At 45.8% G+C, this 25,703-nt stretch overlaps 1 protein-coding gene across 6 annotated transcripts; it reads left to right on the plus strand.

The window, feature by feature from the left end:
* Positions 1-11,989: 11,989 nt before the first annotated feature.
* On the plus strand, positions 11,990-21,792 carry LOC128806588 (uncharacterized). 6 transcript variants are annotated; one of them, XM_053976270.1, is made up of 18 exons: positions 11,990-12,076; positions 12,291-12,445; positions 12,920-13,061; positions 13,846-14,034; positions 14,107-14,208; positions 14,359-14,459; positions 15,229-15,323; positions 15,728-15,797; positions 16,313-16,416; positions 16,847-16,901; positions 17,079-17,170; positions 17,565-17,619; positions 17,733-17,818; positions 18,213-18,267; positions 19,014-19,023; positions 19,417-19,564; positions 21,116-21,170; positions 21,500-21,792. In XM_053976270.1, exons 2-18 carry the CDS (start codon positions 12,437-12,439, stop codon positions 21,647-21,649), a joined length of 1,518 nt encoding a protein of 505 aa, XP_053832245.1. In that variant the 5' UTR covers positions 11,990-12,076; positions 12,291-12,436; the 3' UTR covers positions 21,650-21,792. The 6 variants fall into 6 exon arrangements, with proteins under 6 accessions (XP_053832245.1, XP_053832246.1, XP_053832244.1 ...); XM_053976271.1 differs by having other exon boundaries at positions 13,846-14,010; XM_053976269.1 differs by having other exon boundaries at positions 13,846-13,935; positions 13,984-14,208.
* Positions 21,793-25,703: the final 3,911 nt, after the last annotated feature.

Below are 25,703 nucleotides of genomic sequence, written 5' to 3' on the forward strand. Positions count from 1 at the left end.
AAGGAAAATCAGATCATTTTCTGAGTAGGGGAGAGTCAACTTCACAGATGTTTTCATATTCAGTAGCTGTGTTCTTCTTATAAAAGCCTGTGTAATTAAAATTTAGGTAGGAATGAATTTAGGACTTCCTCCTAGATTTTCTTCATGAAGGTTTCATGTCCTTCAGGGAAGTGGAGAAACTCCTCAGTGTGGCAGCAGCCCATGGGCTCCTAGAAGCTCAGCAACTTTTGGAAAACATCTTCAAGAGCAGAAACCTTCCCTGAATGACTGCTGCAACACCGATGCTCATCCAACCTTGCCTTCTTCTTCACTCAGCAACCCTACCTTCTCCTTGCTGAGTGTCTAATCTTCAGGAATTTGCATAATTCACTGCACATTACATTTGCTTTGTGTTGCATCTCCATGGTCAGGTCTATAGCAGTCATGTGCTGCTGCTCCTCCTCCATTTGCTTCCTGGCTTGCCTCTTCTGAAGACCACTGGAAAGGTGTGGTGGAGGAGATTAATAACCTTTAAAGTTATACTGATGACAAGCATATGAATATTTTTGAAAAAACTCTCATCACTGTTGCACCAACTCATCTGCTAATGCTAAGTTAGATCCAAATATTGATCTGGGCTTGGTGCAGTGTTTCTTGCATGTTTGTACCACCTTTCATGCTCTGCTTAGGCATTGCAATAACTGATCATGACTAAGGCTTTATCACTGTAAATCAGCATGACATGTGCGCGTGATCCATTTGTACTGGAAATGACAGTGATTTAATAGAAAATATAAATTATGCTCTCACTTAACAGCTATTGTTCCTTATCAACATTACCATTGTTATGCCAGTTCTGGGGAGAAGTAATTCAATTTAATGAAACTGCCTTCATTTTCAGGGTGGTTGCAGTTTAAAACCACAGTGAGCAATTGCATTTCACGGGAAGTGCACTCACTAAACAAAGACCTGCAGAGTTTTGCTAGCAATAAAATTGTTTCCCAGGGTTTTTGTTGGTGTGCAATATTTCCCTTCTTCCTACCATGACTATTCAGCTCACTTGTTGCATGACACAAGGCCCTGCAGTCCCCCTGGGTGCATGAGGCCACACTGGTAAGCCTGACAACAATGGGCTGCCACTGAGGGAGCAAATGGGACAGAAAGTCCACAGTGAGGTCCAAGCTTTGGTTTCTGAGAATTGCTGTTGTGCCATGACTCGTAGGCAAAGGCATGAAGGATTTTATCAAGGTTCCCATTTTCCTGTCCCCTCTTGGATTTCAGCCTCAGTATCTTTCTAGGTGATCCTGGCAACAACTGGAGGGCATCCAATTGCCAGGCATCAATTGGCACAGCATGCCAGCACCCCGCACAGTGGAGACTGGTGGAGGCTGTGTGGTGGCCACACATTAAGGAAGAGATGGCCAGGCTTTGCCTCTTCTCCACCTGGCTGTCCCCAGGCTGGGCTCCTCAGGGCCAGCTCCAGATCCTGCTCCCAACAGGAGAGGACGGAGAGGAGACCTGTGGCCTGGCTGTCCTGCCTCCCTCAGCTCATCCCCATCAGCATGCTGCACACCAATGCTCTCTGGTGCAGTGCAGCTGCCTGCTCCCCCCACTCATCTCCTTTCTCTTTCCCTTCTGTGCTCCCTCCCACACAGCCCTTTATTAAATCTGGTACCACAAACTGCACAGCAGAGCAGAGCTCCAGGTGAGTTTCTCTGTTTCCTACTCCTCAGGCAGAAAAGCAAGATGCCATTTGCCAGCTCAAAAAGGAGCTTATTTCCATGGTCTCTGTGGTCCATGCCCTGAGCCAGGACCCTTTGAAGGCAGGGGAATATTTCCCTTCATGTGCTGCATCACACCTCATACCCTGCCCTTTTTTTCTCATAGAGTAAATGTGCATGAGCAGTAGCTCCTGATTTAGAAACCAGACCTATGTTTTACATCTCATAAATAGAGAGATGCACCAATTAAGTGCATCAGGCATAATTTCCAGGCCTGTGGTACCCTCCTTTCTGTGCCTATGAGCAGGAAAATCTTGTCTTTGTCTCCACAAAGCAGCATCCACTGGGCAAGTAACATGAGGAGCTGTCTCAAAAACCCCACCGAAACCCAGAACCAGTGTGTGCTGCCACTCCTCTACCCCCAAAATCATCCTCCTTGTTTTCTCCATCCTCCCTAACTGCAGCAGCCAATGTCAGGGGGATGTCCAAGCATGGTTGCAGAGAGCCACGTCCTGTTCCACACTTCTGCCAACCAATGATGGCCAAACCCAGGCACCTCTCACACCTTTCCTATTGCCACTGGGCCCAGCATGATGCTGTTGGTGGCCCAGATATGGCATAAGCTCGGTGAGGCGTACTCACCTGGGTATGTGAGGAGCAAATACACTGAGGGCCTGGTGAGCAGGGTCATTGCATTTCACAGTGTGCTGGATTGCCCCTGGCTGGATGCCAGACACCCATCAAAGCCATTCTCTCACTTCCCCTCTGCAACTGGACTGGGGAGAGAAAATATAGCAAAAGGTTCATGAGTTGAGATAAGGACTGGGAGACATCACTCATCAAATACTGTCACAGGCAAAACAGACTGAACTTGGGGATATTAATTAAATTTATTACTAAAAAATCAGAGCAGAATAACTAAAAAGAAGATAAAGTTTAAAACCAGCTTCCTCCTCATCCCTCCCTTTTTCCCTGGCCCTACTTCCTCTCCTCTCAGCAGTGCAGAGATGGGGAATGGGAGTTATGGTCAGTTCACCACAGCTATTTCTGCCACTGCTGCCACCTCAGGGAGAGGAGTCCTTCTGCTCCTGTGTGGGGTCCCTGCCAGAGGAGACAGTTCTCCACTAACTGACCCAACAGAGGTCACTTTTCATGAGGTGCAGTCCCCTTCTGCTCTTCTTTGGCCACAATTACATCTGTGCAATAACTTTTTTCCCCTTCTTAAATATGTTATCACAAAGGCATTACTCTCATTCCTGACTAGGCCAGCCTTAGCCAGCAGCATATGTGCCTTGGAACCAGCTGGCATTGGCTCTGTCAGATATGGGGGAAGCTTCTGGCAGCTTCTCACAGAAATCATCCCATAGCCCCCCTCACTATCAAAATATGGCCACACAGAACTTAAGAAATGACCTTTTCCAGTCCCCCAGCCAAAATGAGAGAGCAGGTTTTTTAAGCTCATCAATTTTCCCACCTGAACTCATGTCATTGCCCAACAACAAAATGGGCATTAGCACCAACCATAAGATTCTGCAGCTACCAGGCAACAAGTCAGCCTCAAGGTTCATTCTGCCTTAACTTCGGTGACAAGGTGTAATTCTTCTGTTAGCTTTCTCAAAAAAAAAAAAAAAAAAACAAAAAAACAAAACTGTTTCGGAATATAACATATCAGCAGTAATTTCCTTACTGGTATATATGGTCTTGTACAATGGGTGAGTGACCTATCATCCAGTGCTATCCAGGTGGCCCTCTTTATTCAAAAAGAGTAGTAAGAGCTGGACAATAAGTAAGAGCTGGACAATAAGTCTTTGCAAACAACTTTGCATATGATTCAACACGATGAAAACAATTGTTTGTTTAATAAGGTCAGTTATCTAACAGCAGTAGGAGGAAGCCATTGGAACTCAATGTGGTGACAAGATTTTACCAGCAAAAGATGTTCACTGTTTTCCTGCAATTTGTGGGATTACTGCTTGCATTTTTACCCTTGCACCACCTTCCCTTGAAACACAGGTGTCTTCCATCCTTATTGCTGTCCATACAAATTCGCCCTGGATTTTCTTTCAGTTCACGGTTTTGCACTTGGTGGCTGAGAGTGCACACATTCATGTTCCTTCTGTTTTTTCCCTTTTTCTCCCCAGACTTGCCTTGCCACGGCTGTTCTAGCTGCTGGTAGATGTGGGCACCCTGTCTCCCCTTCAGGGAATGGCCCCCACTTGTGGGGCACTTGTCCCACACAGCACTGGCTGGACCTCCCCGACAGCTGCCAGCCCTCCCCTCCTTGGCACTGCCTGTACTCAGGCAATTAGAAGGAATTTCTTTCCCAAAACACAGCTCTAATTATAATCTAATTCATCTTATTTGAAGTACAGTTTGGTAGTATTTCCATTATGCAAATATCAATTTATTATCCTCACATTATGTTTTGACTACAGTTGTGTTGCTAATTGGAGGTAATTCAAGTGCTTTTAAAAACCCCTTTCCTCTCCATGCACCCTTACTTCCTTGCAAACCACACAGTGCAGATATTTAGCACGGAGTCAGTGATGAAAACCTGCAGTTATAAGCTCTGTTTGCATCACTCTAATTGACTTTCATTATGTTAGAAACCACTTAGAAAGCACAGTTTTTTTTTCTGATTTACTTGGGATTGGGGATGGAGATATGAAAAAGGAAGGTAACTTACTCCAGCTGTGTTTCTAACATTTTTTCTGCCCACACTTTCAAGTGCTTTCAATGTGGCTCCCAGTAACTGACCACTTTGTTGCCTTTGGCTGTGGGGGAAAATTAGAAGTATATTAATGCTAGTCTAGGAGAGAAAACACATTCCTGTCATAAGAAAGAAAAAAGCTGACCCCAGGAATCTGGTTGAAAAAAATCCTAAACCTGGCTATTGTGGAGGTATTTGTATGTCCTATTTAGCCCCACCAGCAGAGATACTAGGAAAATAGGATAAACCCTGTGAAAACAGCAATTCCTATCTGTCCTTGCTGAAGGCAGTGGGAAGACTGTAGGTTTTGGTCATGAAGGCTGCCCAGCTTGGTACAGGCCATGGAAGGTGGGCAGTGGAGATTTTTTTTGGGGGGGGGGGGCAAATGAGGCAGCCATGGGGAGATATGTGGAAAAAGGGACTAGGCAGTGAGAGTTTATGGAGGGCTAACACAGTCTGTCACTGACATCCTTAAAATCCCCACAGGATTACTCCTCCCGACTCCTTTTACAATAACCACATCTTCTATTCACTTTTCTTCTGCAGACATTTCTGTTGGGCATGTCAGGTGTCTCTGCTGCCACAGCTCAGGGCAGGGAGGGATCCTACCTGCTATGCGGGTGGCAAAAAGGTTTCTGCCTCCCAAAGCATCTCCAGGGCCATCTCAGTTTGATTTGGCTGGCATGTTTTCTGACCATAGAAATGTTGTTTTACCAAACATTTTGATGAGCTCTCAGACCTTCCCAGAAAGATGACTTTTAGTAGGGGGAAGGGAGTGTGATTGCCTATAATAAAAGCCTACCAGAATGATCAAACCCATAGATGGCTAAAGAAGCTGTGCAGCTCTGGCTTTGAAGTGCTTGCTTCGGCAGTAGCTGAACATTAGGGGTCCCCAGTGGACTTTCAAAAGCTTTGTTAGGGAAAAAAAAAAAGACAAAAAAAAAAAAGACAAAAAAAAAAAAAAAAAGACTGAAGCTTTCCTGAATTTGTCTACAACATAAATTCCAATACCCCACCCACCTACCAGGCAAGTTCTGTTGATACCAGGGGCGAAACAACAGCATTAATGCTCTGACGTAAAATGAAGACAGCAGCCTCTGTGCTGTGCCTACAGAAACCCAGGGCTCTCAGAAAGGGCCTTTTCTTTCTGCCCAAAGTCAAGCTTCAAAGCTTTCTGCTCTGTTTTGTTCTTAATTGAAAGTGCTATTGCAGTGGGAAGGGTTGTTTTTGTTTTGCCAATCCCCTTCCCTGCTTTTAGTTTATTTTCCTCAGGAGACATTATCTTTCATTTGCAGAGTGAATTCAGTTCATTCTCCTGTAGTGGAGACTTAATGGTTGTGGGTGGGTTTCGGGGAAGCTCTGCTGTGGCACTGCCACACTGCACCAAACCTCCTCCAGCTGGGCTGGAGCTGGGCTCTTCCCGAGCTGGCATTGGGGTTAGGCAGATCATTTGCACTTTTTGAATCCATCAGATGTTACAAAGGGCAAGGGCCTGGAAAAATTCTCAGTGTCTTGGGAACCCTGCTTAAAGCCCCTGGCTGTGGCATTGGTGTGGTTCCCGTCTCTGGGAAGGGATCTTGCCTACAGTGCACACAACTTCAAGAAAGCCATTTTGTTAAACATCCCACTACTGAATAGCAGTATTTTAAGGAGACCCCCCCAGAAATGGAAGACACAATGGATTTGTCTTCCTGAGGCTAAAATAAGTGTTATGATAAAAGTGTCTGACAAGACCTGACAGCACTTTAAAGGGCTGTCATTGCAGTGTCCCACAGCTGACAGCTCTGTCATTCAGGTCTCAGACACTATCACATATGATACTCCACATCGCTTTCACTCATGAATTAAAAAGGGACAAGTACTCTAATACTGTAATACAAGAGTCCTTAGAGCAATAAGAATTTCTTAAGGTAAGACAGATGCAAGATGAGCTTTGCATTCCTACTTGGTTCATGTTCTGCATGGAATGCTCCCTGGCAGCTGCTCCCAGAAGGATTTAGGACCTTTTGCAAAACCATCTCTGCCACACAGTGGGTACTGCTGGGACAGCACCTAGCAACCTTCCTTCTCCATTGGCAAATTTCTGGTTGGGCTTTTTTTTTGTGAAAGTCCAAAGCCTGGATGGGATGGTGTTAATTAAAGGTGGGTGTGAGGCCTCAGGGATTCCCTGGGAACACAGCTTGGCATGAGGCTGAGTGGTGCAGGGGATGCTGCAGCTCACAAGAGCTGGCAGTGCACTGTCAGCCCCAGCACAGCTTTGCATCACAAGCCCACAGTATAAGCCCAGCCTTAGAAGCAAACACCGAGGTGTGTCTGGCCTCATCCCCTGCCCTGGATGTACTGGGAAGAAAAGCAGTACAATGCAAAAATCCAGTCCATCTCTCTCTGCTCCAAGTGCCCTGGTGCATGTCCTGTGGCTCTTTTAGAAGAGCACTGTAAGATGGAGGGGCTACTGGGTTGAAACCCAGAGAAAGCCCTGGGAATGGGGGAGAAGGGAAAAAGACCTTAAAAGGAAAAAAAAAAAAAAAAAAAAAAAGGAAAAACAAACCATAGGTCTTTTTCTCCCATCTTTACTATTCTTGCCTTCAATATGGGATTAATAAGAGGCATTGAAATATAGTCACATTATAACCCAAAATGAGTTCACAAAAGGAATTAAGTTGTCCCTTAGGAAAAGACAAATGCCTGGGCACTGTTTGGAAACTAAAAGCAAAATTATCCTCTACAGCTGAGGTACAGCAGCAGGTGGCTATGACAGAAACAAGGGATTCCCTCCCACCCACCCCCAACTTCCATCTTGTCTGCCCAGGGAAGGTAGATTTTGGGAGAAGGGGCTCTCAGAGGCGAAAAATGTTTTTTTCAGAGTTCAGAGAAAATAGATTAATTGGGATGACAGCCTCTACCTGTTGCTACCACATATATGATACTTCTCCAATTCCCCCATAAAACAACCATTTAATTAAGGAGTCAGCTTGACAAAATTAGAATAAACTCTGCTGGAGCTTAATGATGACCAGATCTTTCTTACTGCCAGTTTTCCTCCAAAATGAATAGCAGGCTATCATGGACTTTGTCATAGCTGACTTTTGCCTGGCTCTCCTGTTTGCCACTCACATCAATATGGCTGATTGCCTTAAGAATAGCAAAATTGGCCAAATTTCCCCCTTTTCCATATGACTCATCCAGCACAACACTGGTTGGTACTCATTTGTTTCCCAAAATGCTGATTTGGTGGTGTCCAAGTTATCACCAACAGCATTTTTATGAAACACTTTTAGCAAAATACCAGTGGCTTTGCCCAAGCTCTGATAAATATCTGCTTAAGATGAACTGAATCCAGCAGGGACTTTACTCCAAAGTCCCAATTCATCAACACAATTAAGTCCACACTTAAATTCTTTTCTATTAAATTATTTTATAAAGTGGGACGAACAAATGAGTCAGGGCCTTGGGTCTCAGCATGTTCAGCAGTTCCCAGGCTGTTTGCCCACAGCTTAGTCACAAAACAGCAGTAACAACTGTAACAGAACTCACCTTTTCAGTGATGAGGGGAAAACCCAGTTGCACACATTTTCACACATTTTTCTTCTTACATGAGGTATGAACCAGACCAGTAAGTACTTTCCTGTGGCCATTGAAAGATATGATTTAGGATATTTTTCCCCCTATATACATAATGTCTGAAAAACTGTAGAATGAAAAGCCTTATGTGAATGCTCCAACATTTAGAAAAAACTGACTAAAATGTATTCTCATCATCCAAAGGATGAGTGCTCGGCAGAGAGGGGGAGGAAAGGCTCCACTGCTACTGAGGACTGGCACAGCATTGACACTGCAACTGGTCCTTTCCTGACCACCTTTACACCTGGCTCTACAAGGGCAGTAAGTTTTGTGAGCAAATCTCCCTTGCCATTACAAGATGGGCAAGGACCATCTTGTCCTACCCTCTCCAGAGGATGAAGAAATAAATTTAGTGTGAGAAGACAGATGAAGGGCCACCTCATCCTGGTAGCCAGCTCAAACAGCAGGATTTGTTTCTCACTTCACAGCCTGAGGGTGCATCATGCTGTTTTCTGCTCTCCAGTACTGAGCAGGCTAATGTACTTCAAACTGAAGTAGGCTCCTCCAAGCTTAGCATGGCTCTGATTGCATAGCCTCTGCAACCTTGAGTAATTATCATTGCCAAGGGCTCTTCAGAGTTCAGCACAAGGACCTCTGCAATTGCAGTGCTACAAAGGAATCCCCTCCCCCAAAACTCCTCCTGATGGTCTCTTGTGTTTCTGACCCCAAGTGCTGCTGGGAGAGTTGGGAAGGTAAGGTCAGTTCAAAGTAAAGAAAGAAGGCCTCCTTTCTTCAGTTTCAAGGGTGCAGCACTACCATACCATTTTTTCCTACTGCTCACAGTGCATCTCCACTCCACTGTTCATGGAGCAGCTCGTCAAGGGAGGACTTGTGGTCCCCACTGGCTAGGACTATGGAGAACATCCTTGGTGGTGAGCAGGATTTTACACTGTAGACACCCTCTGTTGAAAACTAAAAGTGTAGTCTTGAGTGTCAATACAGACAAGTTAATTTCTTGAATTTAAGGGTAGGGCTATGTCAGCAAGCAACTGCATTCGTGAAACTAGAAAGATGAGGGTGGCAGAGGAGGCTAACAATTCATGGCAGTGCAAAGATCCAGCCCCTGCAAATGACATCCCACTTGAAGACACTGCTTGACATGAAACCCATCATGAGTGCAAAACCTGCTTGCACTGGGGGCTGGGGTGGGGGGCGAGCATAGGATATTTTCCTGTAGCTTGAACCAAAGCTCAGCTGTGACTCTTTTGCAGCAGCTTAGGAAAAAAAGGAGAATTGCTGGATATCTCAAAAACTGAAGAGAGAAGACAAAAAAAGCAGCCACCAGCCTGGGGTTTTGGGGAAAGACCATCAGCTTGAGCTGCCAAAGAAGAACAGAGAAACCAGCAGGGAGGCACTGGAAAAAGCCAACAGAAGAAAGATCAAAATACTGATGCTCCAGAATGGAGCTAAGTGATGAATGCCCAGGGCAAAGCCACAGAAAAGCCTCAAGGCCAGAAAGTTCAGTCCCTCTGCCACAGGAGATGCCTTTTGTTTAGTCCTGCCGTGACAGGGCAGAGGGCAGGGTCAGGGAAGCCCCTCTCCCTAAGGGCGTTCCTCTGATGCTGCCCCTCCCGTTCAGGGTCGCTCCATGCTGGGGAAGCAGCACAGCAGGGGTCTGCAGAACCCTCCTGCTGCCAGCATCCTCCCCCACCTCCTGCACAGCACGCCGGAGCTGGCTCACCTCTGAACTGCACTTGGTTGAGATGTGCTTCAGCAGCTTAAACTATTTATTAGTCCATGCTTCAGGAAGCCATTCACCACTCAAGGGGTTTACCTGGAAAGCCCACAGCATTATACTTGTGATGAGGAGGCTGCAGTCAGTGCTGGGAGCATCCCTTTGCAAGACTCAAAACACACGCAGTGGCTGTTGCCACTGTCCTGGGTACAGTGCTCAGACTCCACAGGCATATTTGGGTTCTGTTTTTTTACAGGGTCCCTTCCCAAAAGTCTTTAAGTAACTCGATGATTCGTAAATCTTCTTCCACTAAGAGCCATTGGGGTGGATGGGTGGCCAGAACAGCTCCAAAAGAATAAAAAAATATTAGTCCGTGGGTCATTAAGCTAGCATTACTGCTCACTGGAGCACAGGAAGCTGCTCCTCCAGACCAGGAAGAGAAAACTCCTTATTTTAGGCACCAAAAGGCTTTCCATGGTTTCCTGCTGGAATAACTACGGCCACTGAGCAGTAAATTCACTTCCAGGAGAAAACACTCAAGAGCCCACAGGGATTCACAACTGTATAGAGAAATGAGTGCCTCAAAAACTTACAGGATTTCAGAAAAATAAATGTTTGTTTTGCCTCCCTCTTGGAAAGATAAAAATAAAAAAAGGAAACATTCCAGCAAACAATTCTATTAATATTTACATAGAACAGAGGCGTATATTTACTCCATAGTGTGTAAGCCAGAGAACAAACCATGTGCAGTCTTCTCCCCACAAAAAAAAAAACCCAGAAAAACTCCCAAGTGCAAGTACCAAAAAGTCCTGCTAAAAGTCTCCTGAGCTAGTACAACCCCAGACCAAAAAGGATAAAATAAAATCACCCTACTGCTACTCCCTTAGAAGTAGTTCATATTAGCACTGGGGGTTTTGCTCCTCCCTGAAGCCACCTGAGGACAGCCACCTGAGGAAAGTCATCCCCACCCATTCTTAAACACTCAACACGTTGCCAATTGCCTAAAAGCAACAACTGTAATAACTGAAAATTTGTTGTAAGAAATGATCTTCCTCGTGTAAAGCATGAGCTGAAAATATCCTGATTCAGCACTGGATGAATTTCCACACCTCTTCCCACACCAGAGAGCACCCCATGGGACCAGGTGCTGAGGAGCATCCCTACATGTGGCAGGGCTAAGATGGGTTCCCTGCTGCTCTCAAGAGTTCCAGCCCAGTCCACAGGTCCAGTGGCAGCATGTCAAGAAGGAAAACCAATTATTAATTCTGCTTTTTCTGCTGTTTCACCTTCCATAGCAGAGCAGGGCCTCGGGAGGAAGGTGCTGTCCCCGGGAGCAGAGCAAAACTCCTCAGCCCTGTTGGGAAATGCTGTCAGAGGAATAGCGGAACACTTGAAAATGTCAAGACCTCAGAGACTTGAAATAATGATCTGAACTGTTAGACTTTCAACAGTTTGGAAAAAAACCCCAAAAATCTTCGGAGTTTATTTTAATTGCTATTTACTAGGGTTAAAGTTAAAACAGCGACAGACTAATAAACCTGGAGGAGGAGGGTTAAGGAAGGGTTTAAATGTCTTTCTGATTTGGGGAGGTGTGGCCTGGTGGGGTTTCTTTAGCCACAGAAAGGCTCCAGTGATGCTCGGGTTCCTCAGGCTGAGGGCGGCGGGAGGTGCAGCTGTGCCCCCCCCGCTGTGCCCCGTGAGGCCCCACGTGCGGAGCTGTGCCCAGCTGTGCCCAGCAGCAGCAGGATGTGCCTGTGGAGCAGGGCCGGAGGAGGCCGTGGGGATGGATGCGTGGAGGCCTGGAGCAGCTGTCCCCTGCAGCCAGGCTGGGAGAGCCGGGGCTCTCCCGCCTGGGGAGGAGCAGGGTGCGGGGAGGCCTCATTGCGGCCTTGCAGCGCCCAAAGGGGGCAGAGAGCGATGGGGGAAGGGGAAGGGTTTTAGACGAGGAGGGGGAGATTGGGATCAGATGTTCGGAAGAGCTGTGAGGGCGGTGAGACGTTGGAACAGGCTGCCCAGAGGAGCTGTGGATGCCCTGTTCCTGGAGCGTTCCAGGCCAGGCTGGGCAGGGCCCTGAGCACCCTGGCCTGGTGGGTGGCGGCAGCAGCAGCAGGTGATTGTTGAGGTGCCTCCATGGCCTTCTGGAGCTCCATGGCTGAGCACAGCGGACAGCAGTTACCTGGGCATGGAATGTTGCCACCGGTTGCCAGGGGCACTCCTGGTCCCAAGGTTCTGTTGGCACGGAGTCTGTTGAGCCAGTTGACGGATTCTCTGCTGCGCAGCAGACGCGGAGCATCCGTCTTCTCCATCCCGGGAGGGAATAGAGAGCCATTTGCTGACATTTGCGAGCCAAACTCTGGACTGACCGTACGGGTGAGTGCAGACCATTCTTGCAAAGGCTTCTGATGCTGTGGGGCTGGGCTGGGCTGCAGGATGGGCTGCAGGGGGGCTCAAGTCCCAGAGTCACAGACTTTGCCTCTAGCTTTGGACGAGACCTGGGGACTTGGGAATGGGAGTCTTGGAGCATGGGGGTGTTCAAGAAAACTGGCAATCCAAATGCATAATCTCTCCTCTACTTTCCTGATAGGTTTGGAAGAGCAGTTTTCTGTCACTCCGAAAAATCGGCAGTGGGCTGCCCAAAGGAACCAAAGGGATTGATCACATCCCTGACATTCCTTTTTTTTTGGAGTTTGTCCCACTTACTTTGACGGTGGTTTTTGATCACAAAACACCATGAGCTCAGTAAGTACTTTGCTACTCAATGCAAATCTGATTCTTGAAACAATTTCCAGGGTACTTCTAGAAAGCATTTCACGCGTTTGTAGCAAATGTAGAGGAACAGAAGCCTTTGAAAACTTCATGGAACTTGATGTTCTGGAATTGTGAAGGTTTTGAATCTCTGTGGGTGTTAGCAGTAGTGCAGAAATGCTTACGGTGTGAGCAGCAGCCTGCTGGAATTGGGAACTGGTCTCCTCATTTTCAAGCCATTGGGACAGGACCTTTCTCGGGGAGGCAGCTTGTGGGAGATCAGGGGTGCCGTCTTTTCCCTGATGTGATGTGCTCAGGTGGGAATGGCCCATAGCAGCATTTGGTGTGCATTCCAGCCTTTGCAGGAGAGTTTTCTGTATCCTTGTGTGCTGTCATTGGTGTTGCAAAAACCGAGGGCCATGTTCATATCAGTGGCACAGAAAATGCTAAGGCTTTGTTCCCTCTCAGCGTCAGCGAAAGCGCCCTGGAGGAGCAATTGATTCCAGACCAGCTCGGAAACGGAGCAGGCTGCTGCCCTCCAGTGCAGGTGGGACTTCGCAGACGGAGCCAAGAGACCTTGAGGAAAGTGCTACACCCGCTTTTGAGCCTGGTAAGAACAGAGACTGCTTCTGGAGGGTTGAAGACCATCTGGCCATGTGCTTTTGCCAGTTTCTAGGCCCTTTACTGGGGAGGAAGGGAAGCCTTGGGATTGAGGAAGCACCTGGAATGGCATCCCTAAACAGCGAGCCTTCTGACAACTGTTTTGGTTTGTTACTGAGATCAGTATTGCTGCTGCTCCTTATTGCTGCTGTTATTGGCGGCCAGTGAGAGAGGAGCTGTGTAGGGAAGGTCTTCAAGTGCTGCTCAAAGACCTGAATGTGTGTTCTGATGAGTTGGCAGTCACTGCAGCTGCCACAGTGGAGGGTGGCAAGCTGAGTTTGGGATCTCCCAAGCTGGATGAAGATAAGGAAACTTTGTCATTAGCTGTGGCCCATCCTTCAGGGGAACATGTACAGCATGATACTTTAAAATTAGGATCCCCTCTATGATTACAGTTTTGGTGGGACTTTTTTTCCACTGTGTGCTAAACATTCCCCTATATGAAATGAATCATCTGTTGATGTGAACCTCCCATAAGCTGTTGTCATTGAACAGAACCTGTGAGGAGCTCAGCTGCTCTTCTTCTTGTGCTGTCCCTTCAGAGGGACAGGGCTGGCAATGCTCCCTGTGGACTGTTGAGGGCAAAGCTTGAGTGAAATGTTGGACACATTCCTGAAAAAAAAAAGACCTAAAGCACAGTAAATCCAACCTCAGCCTATTCCACACTGGCAACCCATTTCATTCCTCTGCAATCTCTGATTTGATTCTAATGTTATCTTTTTCAACTGGTGAAGAAGTCATAGATCTCACAGGTGAAGACACCATAGATCTCACAGGCGAAGATGTCATAGAGCTCAGAGTTGAAGATGTCATAGATCTCACAGGTGAAGATGCTGTAGATCTCCCAGGTGAAGATGTCATAGATCTCACAGGTGAAGAAGAAGTCATAGATCTCACAGGTGAAGACGCCGTAGATCTCCGAGGTGAAGATGTCATAGATCTCACAGGCGAAGACGTCATAGATCTCACAGGTGAAGAAGTCATAGATCTCACAGGTGAAGAAGAAGTCATAGATCTCACAGGTGAAGACGTCGTAGATCTCACAGGTGAAGAAGTCATCATAGATCTCACAGGTGAAGACGTCGTAGATCTCACAGGTGAAGAAGTCATAGATCTCACAGGTGAAGAAGAAGTCATAGATCTCACAGGTGAAGACGTCGTAGATCTCACAGGTGAAGACGTCGTAGATCTCACAGGCGAAGAAGTCATAGATCTCACAGGTGAAGAAGAAGTCATAGATCTCACAGGTGAAGAAGTCATAGATCTCACAGGCGAAGACGTCGTAGATCTCACAGATGAATCTTTGGAGCCTGAAGTCATCATTATCAGTGACGATGAATCTCCTATGGTAAGTAGTGAATGGCACACTCCTCTCCATCTTGCATTCAAATTAGTTTCTCTTGAGCTCCTGGGTCTGTCTTCTGGCATCTAACTATCTCTTTGAGTATCACTTGTAGAAAGTGGAAGAATAATCTAAAAGAGCTTGTTGCTTCCGTGATTTAAAGAAAAAGGAAGGGAGAGGACAGGAAGTCTTTGACTTCCCAAATAAGAGGTGTTTTTGCTGCAACATCAGTTTAAGGTGCTCTTATCACTGAGGTGCCAAGCGCAACTGCAGCTGACTGGGGTACAAACTAGATGTATTTTTATTACTCCAAGAAATCTTTAAAAATGTCTCTTTTTTTTCTTTTCATTTCCCCTGCTGTTTGAAAGAATAGCCCTTGATCCAGCCCACAGTGTAGTTTATTCCATCAGTTCTGGGGTGTCGCTGCTGCCGTGCAAAGCAGAATATGCAACAGGCATAACATCAAGGGTACCCCCTGACAGCATTATTCCTGAGCCTTTGCAAAGGAAAGGCCTCAAACTTTACAACAGAACCTGCATGACCCAGCTCCAGTTCCACCAAAAGCAAGAGTGGGTTTGGGTTTGGGGTTCTTTCATTAGCAACTGTTAATCTAGTACAAAATATTTTTGGATACCACAGCGCATTTGCCAGTTTGGGGGTAAGAGAGGGAAAGAAACAGCTCCAGGCCTAAATGCAATTAGGAAACTGCAATGGGGGAGCGGGGAGTAGAGTGTTCAGGTGGTTCCTAAGTGCCTCCATGTCTACTCCATTGCAGGACAGGGAGCAGAGCCAGCAGCAGCTGCATCTTTCCAGAGCATCAGCCGAGCCACTGGCAAGGGATGATGAAGAAGAACCAAGAGACATTGATGGGTATGTGACAGATAACTTGACTCTCTAAAATCTAATTTCTGATACACAGCAGAAGGAGATTTTGCCAAGCTTCTGGGTTCTGCTTGATTCTGTGCCAAAACTTCAGAATTGGAATAGAGTGGCCTGATGGAAAGAGAAGCAGTTTTAAAAAACCCAACAAAAGAAACAAAAAAACCCAGTAGAGACCATTCTTCTCTGTGCATGAAGCCATTACTGAATGTTTCTTCAGTATGGCTTGGAATGCTTGCAGTATGTAAAAGCTGTGGGAATGATTGTATTGCTGGGCTGAGATATTGCTAAATCAAAACAGGGGATGTTTTAAGTACCAACATTTTCTTTAGTGGCAACCCTTGGTGCCCAGGAAATAAATGGCTCCATGTTTAAATGGCTGCATGTTCTTCTAGTTCCGCTCTCTCTAGTGATTGGCTGCTATTTGATTTCGATCTTCCATATTGGTCAGATGAGGACTCAGAGGTGAGGATCCACATGTCCTTGTCCTTTCTGGTTTTTGGGAGGGAAAGGGACAAAAGGGGAGCTGCACAACTCAGTTGTTTTAGGTGGGTGCCACGGGCAGCTGGCTGGAAGCACAGCCCTTGCTGGGAAGCTCCAACTTGCCCATTCCTCCAAGTCCCCTCTTGCTGGTGTCCACAGAGGGAGAAGCCCTTGCCAGGATGGCACCGGCAGATCTGTCTGTTCCTTACAGTTCTAGCACTGAGTGACAAGACTGCACATAGCCCAAGTCCCGTTTTCCTGGTGCCGATAGAGCAGCAAACTGGAATTCTTTACTCCCAATGCCTGTTGCAATTTCCTTTCTTCAGCAGTGGTTCACGTTGTACTGAGTGTTTATGGATATCACATTTGAATGTTCCCTTTTGAGGGAGAAAGAGGGAAAGAAACAGCTCTAGGCCCAGATCCAGTTAGGGAGCTGAAACAGGGGAGGAAGGTATTCAGGTGGTTCCTAATTTGTCTCCATTTCTACCCCACTGCAGGACAGGGAGCAGAACCAGCAGCACCCACATGTTTCCAGTGCATCAGGGAATTCAGCTGATCTACTGGCAAGTGATGATGAAGAGGAACCAAGAGAGGTTGATGGGTATGCAAGAGAGAAAGTGTCTCTCTAAACTCTAATTTCTGATATATGGTAAAACTGATTTTTTTTGCCAAGCTTTTGTGTTCTTCTTGATTCTGTGCAAAGCAGTTCAGACCTGGAATAAAGTGGTCTGTCTGGAAAGGCAATAACGAAAAGAAAAAAAAAAAAAAAAAAAAAAAAGAAGAAAAACCCAACCTGCAAAATCCAGCAGAAACCTTTCCTCTCTGTTCATAAAGCCATTTAGGCAAATGGCTTCACACATGCTGAAATTCTTGCAGTACATAAAAGTTCTTGGAATGATTGTGTTGCTGGGATGGGATATTGCAAAATCAGGATATGGAATGTTTCAATAACTGACAGTTTGTGTACTGGTAACTCTTGGTTCACAGTGAAATTAATGGCTGCGTGTTCTTTCTGGTTCTGTTCACTCTAGTGCGTGGCCAGCAGGTCCTGCTAGTCCTCTGGCTGAGGAGAATGAGGACTCAGAGGTGAGGATCCACATGTTGATTTATTCATCCAGCATGAAGTGTTTAGGGCTGTGTCAGCAGAATTTGCTCTTCTGGGGGCGAACAAGGGAAAAAAACAGCTCCAGGCCAAATTGAATTAGGGAACTGAAATAAGGGAGCAGGGAGCAAGGTGTTCAGGTGGTTTCTATCTCGCTGCAGGACTGGGAGCCCCCACATTTTTTCAGAACAGCAGAGAATTCAGCTGAGCTACCTGCAAGGGATACTGAAGAGGAACCAAGAGATAATCAAGGGTATGGGAGAGAGAAGTTGTTTCTCTAATTTCTGATACATGGTAAAGCCAATTTTTCACTAAGCTTTTGCTTAGTTCTGCTTGATTCTGTGGCAAAACATTGGACCACGAATACGGTGTCCTGAAGAGAAGTAATGGAAAAAACAAGCAGCAAAATCCAGTAGAAGCCATTCTTCTTTGTGCATGAAGACATTATTAAATGTTTCTTAAATAAGGCTTGAGGTATACTGAAATGCTTGCAGTACATAAAAGCTCTGGGAATGATTGTGTTGTTGGGCTGGGATGTTGCCAAATCAGAATAGGGAATGTTTTGATTTCTGACAGTTTCTGTTTCAGCAATCCTTGGTGCCCAGTGAAGTTAATGCTGTGTGTACTTCTGGTTCTGTTCTCTTTAGCAGATGGCCAGACGGTGTATACGTTGCTCTGCTTCCGGTGTATTATTACCCAGGGGTAAGGACCCACACCTCCAGCCCAAGTCCAGTTAGGGAACTGAGACAGGGGAGCATGGAGGAGGGTGTTCAGCTGGATCCTAAATTGCCTCCATTTCTACTCCGTTGCAACAGTGGTGGTATTTGCAGCAACAGCTACATTTCGTCAGAGCAGTGCTAGCGATGGGGAACAATGAAGAGGAACAAAGAGATAATGATGAGTACGTAAGAGAAAATATCTCTTCAAAGTCTAATTTCAACCATACAGTAGAAACATTTTTCCCAAGCTTTTGGGGTCTACTTGATTCTGTGTGAAAAAATCTGACTTGGCATATAGTGGCCTGTCTGGAAGAGAACCAACTAACTGGAGAAAAGCAAACACGAAAGTCAAGAAGAAACCTTACTTCTCTCTTCAGCAACACTGAATACTTCTCAGAAAATGGCCTGAGTTGCACTGCAGTACATAAAAGCTTTTGGAATGATTGTGTTACTGGGCTGGGATGTTGCTAAATCAGAATAGGGGATGTTTCAATCTCTTACAGTTTATGTATCAATAACCCTTGATGGACAGTGGAATTAATGGCTGCATGTTCTTTCTGGTTCTTTTCCCTCTAGGGCACAGCCAGCAGGTCCTGCCAGTCCTCCAGCTAGTGAGGATGAGGTCTCAGAGGTGGGAATCCACATGTTCTCATAATTTCTACTTTGTGGGAGGGGAGGGGACAGAGGGGGAGCTGCACAACTCAGTTGCTTTAGGTGGGTGCCACGGGCAGCCGGCTGGAAGCACAGCCCTTGCTGGGAAGCTCCGACTTGCACGTCCCTCCAAGTCCCTCCTTGGTGGGGTCCACAGAGGGAGAAGCCCTTGCCAGGATGGCACTGGCAGATCTGTCTGTTCCTTACAGTTCTAGCACTGAGTGACAGACTGCACGTAGCCCAAGTCCCGTTTTCCTGGTGCTGATAGAGCAGCAAACTGGAATTCTTTACTCCCAAATTTCTGTTGTGGCTTCCTTTCTTCAGCAGTGGTTCACCTTGTACTGAGTGTTTATGGATATCACATTTGAATTTTCCCTTTTGAGGGAGAAAGAGGGAAAGAAACAGCTCCAAGTCAAATCCAAACAGGGAACAGGAACAGGGGAGGAGGGTGTTCAGGGGGTTCCTAAGCTGCCTCTGTTTCTACCCTGTTGCAGTAGTGAGAGCAGAATCAGCAGCACTCACTTCTTTGTGTTTCAAGGCAGTGGCTCTTTGTGCTACTGCTTTGAATGCTATTAAGCAAACTTAGAGGGTGATACCCTACCCTTCCTCACCTCGTCTGCTGTAACTGCTTTCTGAGCTGGGGTTTGTGTGCAGCACCAGGGGGGGCTCACCAAAATCTCATTGTATCTTCTTTTCTCTCCCCCTTCCCATGTGCATCGATGGAAGCTTCTTGAAGGTGAGTGGATGTTTTACAGTTGGTAATGGAATTGTCTTAGACATAACTGTTGTTTTTGGGGTTCTTTTTTTTTTTTGTTCATTTGTTTGGTTTTGTGTTGTTTTTTTTTTTTCAAGAAACTCAAGAAGCAGGGATTGAAAATGCCTTTAGCAAAAGACAAAGGACTGTGCTTTAATAGACCAAGTGTGCTGGTCTGTAGCAGAATAGTCACAATGTCTGGAAGGGTCCAGCCTTACTATTTGGGAAAGTAGTTTGTTTAGGATTGTTTTTAACCAAGCTGAACAGAGTCCATTTAAAATAGGAACCATTACTGACTATTTATATAACTAATTTCAAGGGTAGTTCCAGGGAGAGAGAGAATAATAGATCTAACTTCTGACAATTAACTTACAGTGCATGGACAGGAAAGGAGAAATGTTACACTGAACAGCCAGGAGCAGGTGGCTGGCTCTGGTAATGGAGCAGGAGCTAATGATGTACCTGTGGCTGACTTAGCCCCTGCAGAACAGGGAGCAGAGGAGGAGGACACTGAAAGTTCAGAGTACGTATGGCTCGTGCCCCACCAAACACAGAATTCTGTGCCTTTCTTTCTTTTCTGTGTAGGACTAAGTTATACAGGTATGCCTGGGTTATCTTTGAGGCCTTCCCATACTCTGTATACTTCCCTCCTTCTCCCATGTTGCAGGATGATCAAATGATACCATTTGCATTTTGGGAGAAAAAAGCAGCCCAAAGCAGATGTACATCTTTGCACAGAGCCTTAGAGACGAGTGTGGGGGTATGGCAAGGAAAGGGGATTGGTCCCAGGCCATAGCTCAGTATTGCCTTTGCTTTTTTTGACAAGCTCTAGTAGTGATGTTAGACATGGAAATGCTTCCATTGTAATCAACGGGGCTTGGCATCACGGGGCCAGCAGGCAGCAGCTGGGCAAATTCTAACAAAAATTCCCTGCTGGAACGGTGCCAGCTGGTTGCCTTTCTCCTGGAGCTGGAGCCCTTCTTCCCAAGGTAGATTTTTTTGCACACAGGCAGTTGTGGAGGTCATGCTTTTATGGCCACTGCTGGATGTCACAAGCCCTGATTTGCTTGCTTCTGTGATGGAGATCTTGCAGTTCAAGCTGGATGCCTGCACAGTAAAATCCCCATTCTGCAGAGGAACAGGAAAGTCCTGCTCTAGGAGCACTCCATCAGGATAAGATGCAGTTCATTAGACTGATTAAATTAAACCAGGTGTCTGTGTCACTAGGGAAGAACATGAGAATTATGGTATAAGGTTTTCTAAAGTGTTTTTTCGGGGTGGGGGGAAAGACACAGGTTTTAATAAAGCTGGTGTGCTTTGAGCCTTTTGGAAAGGCAACGTAGGAGACAACTTGAGTATGGAACTTTTAGGTGTCAGGCCTTAAATATGCCACCTAAAGGGGTTCTACTACTCTAAACCATCATGCATTTTGGCAATGAACTTGTCGATGTTTAAGTTTTGGTTGTTAAGTCTGTAGGTGAACAAATCCCAACCCTTGGTTAATACAAAAAAGAAATGCTTTGTTCCTCCAGTCTCAAGCTTCTCAGTTACTGAATGTAACTGCTCTGTTTAGTTGAGGCTGAAAGAGCTCAGTGCTGCAGCATTTAAAATTGACCAAAGGCTCCTTCCCAGGGCTGGATCTCGCCAGAGCTGTGTTACTCTGTAGTTTAAAACGGGGTCCTGGAATGAATATTCTGGGGTGAAAATAGGACAGCAGAGGACAGCAGGATGCTGTAGTTACAAAGCTGTTACTGATGACCTGCTGGAAGTCGAGGTTGCCATACACAAACTGGCCAGTGCTAGAGACTGCTGTTACTTCAAATCCCAGAGCAGGGTGACTGACTGCACCTTTCTCCTAGTGAAAACCAGGACACCCTTTCCCTCAGGGCAGGGAGACCCCAAATCCTCATCAAATGCAGCAGACAGAGACTTGGAGACAGCAGGGCTCTTCAAAGGAAATGTGTCATGGCTTTTCAGTGCAGTTGTATGAATATGTGAGACTTTATGCATCAATAACCACTGAAGTGTGGTTATATTAACAGCTGCATGTTCTCTCTGGTTCTGTTTCCTCTAGTGCACAGCAAGGAGTTGTCATTAGGTGTCCGATTTGCATGGAATATTACGCAGAGGTAAGGATCCACCTGTTGTTGTCCTTTCTGCTTTGTGGGAGGAGAAAGCCAGAAGGGGAGCTGCGCAAATCAGTTGGATGATGTGGGATGCTGTGGGCAGCTGGCTGGAAGCACAGCCCTTGCTGTGAAGCTCCACAAGTCATGAATGTAGAGGGAACGTAGGTGAATGTAGAGGGAGAAGCCCTTGCCAAGATGGCACTGGCAGATCTGTGGGTCCCTCATTATTCTAACTGATTCCAGATGTTCTAAGTCTCATTTGCCTGGTGCCAATTGAGCAGCAAACTCAAATTCTTTCCTTCCAATGCGTGTTGTGGTTTCCTTTCTTCCAGTTTGTGCGACGTGGACGACAGCTTGTGGCAGCCCTGTGTGGCCATGTCTTCTGCAGTAGATGCCTCCCTATTGCCCTTGAGGCTTCTCACATGTGCCCAGTCTGCAGAATGGACCTCGATCCAGAGCTATACCATCACATTTATTTATGAGTGCTTCTGCTTCTCAGGACAGACTGAGATGGATCTTGGACAACAGGCGGTGTAGAGACCTGTTTCTTTACGTATATAGTTCTTCCTGTATATAGTTTCATTTTTGCTGAATTCAATTTAAATAAAGTTTTGATTGATTTAAACATACTGTGTCTGCTCTTCTGTCTGCACTGCACTGATAGACAGAGATGTTGAACAGGTGGAAATAAGGCTCTTTGTTGGAGCACTCAGAAGCTCATTCTTTTCATCTCCCTGTAGTCATTGATTTGGGGGCAATGTGCTAAAGCCATAAGCTTGGTAGTTCTTGTGGCCAGCGTGTGTTGTACGGGGAAAAAGAAACAGTCCTTCCTTGTGGGGCAAGGCCTTGCATTTCTCAGGGCAGACTCTGGTGGGTGTTTTGGTGAAAATGTCATGATTTCGGTGCTCTGAAGATTGATGTAACAGTAGGTTGTTCACAGATGCAAAGAAAAAGAGTTTTTGAGAATAACTTGTAGGTATCCAGACAGCTTGTTTATGGTCCAAGATGCTCCATTATGTTGTGGTTAAAGCATTCCATTGATGACTGCTAGCTGATGACAGGAGCACTGCCAGCTTCTCTGAAGCTCTTCACCCTTCTAAAAAGCCTGTAAGCTTAAGGGCAATCACAAGAATATAGATGTGTAGACTGCTGTGTTCAACACTTAGCCTGCAAAACAGGAGACAGAAGTAAGTAGTCAGGTAAAGAAACAAAGCAACTGCCATGAGCATCACCATCATCACCATCACCATTTACCTTTCCCACTGCAAAAGCAAGTTGTCTCCAGAAGGGACAGGGAGCTAGCAGCAGCTCCTAGACCCAGGGTGCTGTTGTGGGCTGGCAGCAAGTGGCCCCATCCATCACAGGGAGTTACATGGGATGTGCCAATGGCATGTACCTATAGTAAAAAAGGCAACCCCAACGGGGAAGAAATGATGATGTCTGGCTCCAGGTCAGAAGGCTGAAGAATAGCTTTATTAAAACTAAACCATATTACATATCATATACTATTTAAAGAGAGACTATCCTATTCTACATACATACTTCTTACCTATCTATCAACTAACAACTCGTGACTGCCTGCGGAGAGTCCGAGACACAGCTGGATCCAATAGGTCATTGAACCCAAACAACCGTCACCAGAATCCAATCCAGCAATCACTTCAGGTAAACAATCTCCACACCAAATTCCACATGGGGAAAACAAAGGAGCAGAGATAAAGACTGTTTTCTCTTCTTCTCTCTGGGCTTCTCCTGAGAGACAGAATTATGTCTCTCTGTCCAGAGAATGTGAATGCCCCATGTACCTGTCCGTATATTCGGGAGAATACTTGTGCTGAAGGCACAAGTCTTTAACCACCTGCAGGGCTAAGCAAGACTGGCACTTCCCAAGCTCTGCTACTCCCTTAGAAGTAGTTCATATTAGCACTGGGGGTTTTGCTCCTCCCTGAAGCCACCTGAGGACGGCTCCCATCGGAGCCTGCTGGTGCAGCTCACCTGATCACAAGGCTGGGTTTGTTTCCTCTTTATTTGGAAACCAGCTTTGCCACTGCCTTGATTGGGCCCACGTGGGGCATTGTGCTGCTGTTGCTTATGTTATGGTCTTAAAGGCAGTCACAGTGACTGACTTGTGAGTGATGTTTACTGTGTCCCACTAGTCTGCCAAGGTTTCCATGCACGTCCTTGATCCCGAGAACAGAAGTGATAGGCAGAAGTGCCCAAGGAAGAAAAGCTGAGATGTTTTCTTCTTTTTTCAATCTTTTTTTTTTTGCTTGTTTTAAAATAAAGTTTTTGCTTAAGCCCAAGGAGAATCTGAATTTGTGGCCTGCCCGCTCCCTGTGTACAGCAGCAAACCTGGCCCTCTTGTGCACCACTGGGCTCAGGACATGTGGCTAGCTGCAATGGAACACAAGTTTCAGGACACCTTGTTTGTCTTCTGCCTTCCCCAAAAGTTATTACTGATGTTTTGTAGAGTCTCTTGGAGTATTTCAGCGATTGAAGTCATTGACCATGATTTCTGACAGGCAATAGTCTCTCTCTGTGAAGTTTTGAACTGCTGAATTAGATCAAATGCTGATGCCTTTGGGGGCAATAAAATAATTCCAGCTTAGGACAAAAAGTGAATTATAATTCAGAATAATTCTTGGTAGAAAGAATATACTGTTTAATTGCAGCCATAACAGCTATTTGATTTTGAGATAAGACGTGGTTACCATAGTGACCCAATTCTTAAAGCTAATTTTTGCCTAACACTGTATAAAACACTATATGATATAAAGCACCTGCCTTCACAAGAAAGCAATTTATGAAGATGCGTTTTCCTAGTGTTAGGTCTGGGGTATGAACAAGCAACATAGCCTATATATGAAAAAACATTCCCCATTTGGTTACTTCCTGAAAAGCCCTATATGCACATTTCCCTGCAAGCACACTCATAGGTGTCTCAGATTCAGAGCAAGACACAAATTTTGCTCAGCTTTCAAGACCATGTAGACTCTGTGGAGGAATTTCAAACCTCTGTGGAGAATTAGAAAAAAAAATGAGAGAAGGGAATCAGAGACATATTTGTTCTGCAGAACAATCCACCCCCTACTGCCCACCATCAGGGAGGGTAAAAAATGTTTTTACTTTAAACAGTCTTGGAGGAAACATACTCTGAAATCACAACCATTGCTAGAGTCAGGCAAAGCACATTTTGACACATGAAGTGAAATGCAATCCTCAGTGAGACTGGTACAAATGATCATTTGTCAAGACTATCACCTTTCTGGGGCTTCTTTTGGCAATCCTTGACTATTTTGCCACACCCCTGTGGCGGATTTAGAGAGACCAGTCTAGGGTTTAGAGAGAGTGGCCTAGCAGGATTGCTCTAGGGATTGCAGACCTGTCCCTGTGGCAAGTTGTGTGGGAAGCTGGGTGTCTGGCTGCCCCCCCCCGCCAATAACATGTCCTTGGCAGCCTGTGAGGACGATGCAGCCCTTTTTTTGCTTGGGTTGCCCGGTAGCGAAACCAACTTGCCCATGGGCAGGACCCCTGTGGGCAACCACGGCCAAGGTCATGGGGCTGAAGGACTGAGCTGGTTGCTTGTGGAATCCAGTTGTTTGTCTACCCTGAGATTAAAATAATTTTGGTCATTAAAGACAGTGAGTTGGAGAGAGAGAGGCAGCACTGATCCAGCTGGGGCAGAAAGTGGGTTTTCTCGTGTCATTGTAGGTTTTTTTGTCCTGCAGTGCTTTGGTATACAACATCCTACACTATATTCACCCTTCCTAAATTACTGCACGGCCCTTGCTGGGATCCTCAGGGTAGCCCTGATTTGGGAGAGTACAGAGCTGACAACCCCTGCACAGCGAACCCTGGGTTTCTCACTCCCTGAGGTGTCTTCTCCTCAATCTCCTTCTCTCTCCAAAACTTCCTGGCAAACCATAGCTAATAATGTGAAAACACCAGTGCTCTAACTCCAGGTGTTTAGTATTTGTATTAATTAATTATTAATTTTATTTTTTATAATAAACAGAAATATATTATAAATAAAATGAAAATAAATATTAAAAATTAAATAGAATAAAATAAAACCAATTTTATTAATTAATTAATAATTAAGCCAGCTCAATCTGAGCTTAGTTTAGGCTGTTAGATTTTATTTTTGGAAGTCAATATATGCAAACTTCTTCCTTCCCGAAATGGAAAAGCATTGGGTGTTTCAAAGGTCTTGCACCTTGCTTCAAAAGAGACCCATGTGGGAGGAGATGAAACAGGAATGTGGCCTTTGCAGCTTCCCTGGGATGTGCAGTGAAGGGGCAGGAAGTTTATCTCCCTCTCACCACCAAGCGATGAATATTTTCAATGGCTGCTTTAATTAAAAAGTATTGGGCCTTACAGTAAAGGTCTGCCAGCCCCTGCTGCTGCTGCTGTCCACCAGGGACTAGGGAGATCAAGCCTTAGAGCCTTCAAATGTTTGACTTAAGAAAATCTGCCCCTCTTCCTCAGTGCTCTCCTGTCCCTTACCCATGATGACACATTTCTGCTAAAATCCCT

This window comes from Vidua macroura, chromosome 4 (genome assembly GCF_024509145.1).
Source record: "Vidua macroura isolate BioBank_ID:100142 chromosome 4, ASM2450914v1, whole genome shotgun sequence".
In the NCBI taxonomy this organism is placed as follows: domain Eukaryota; kingdom Metazoa; phylum Chordata; class Aves; order Passeriformes; family Viduidae; genus Vidua; species Vidua macroura.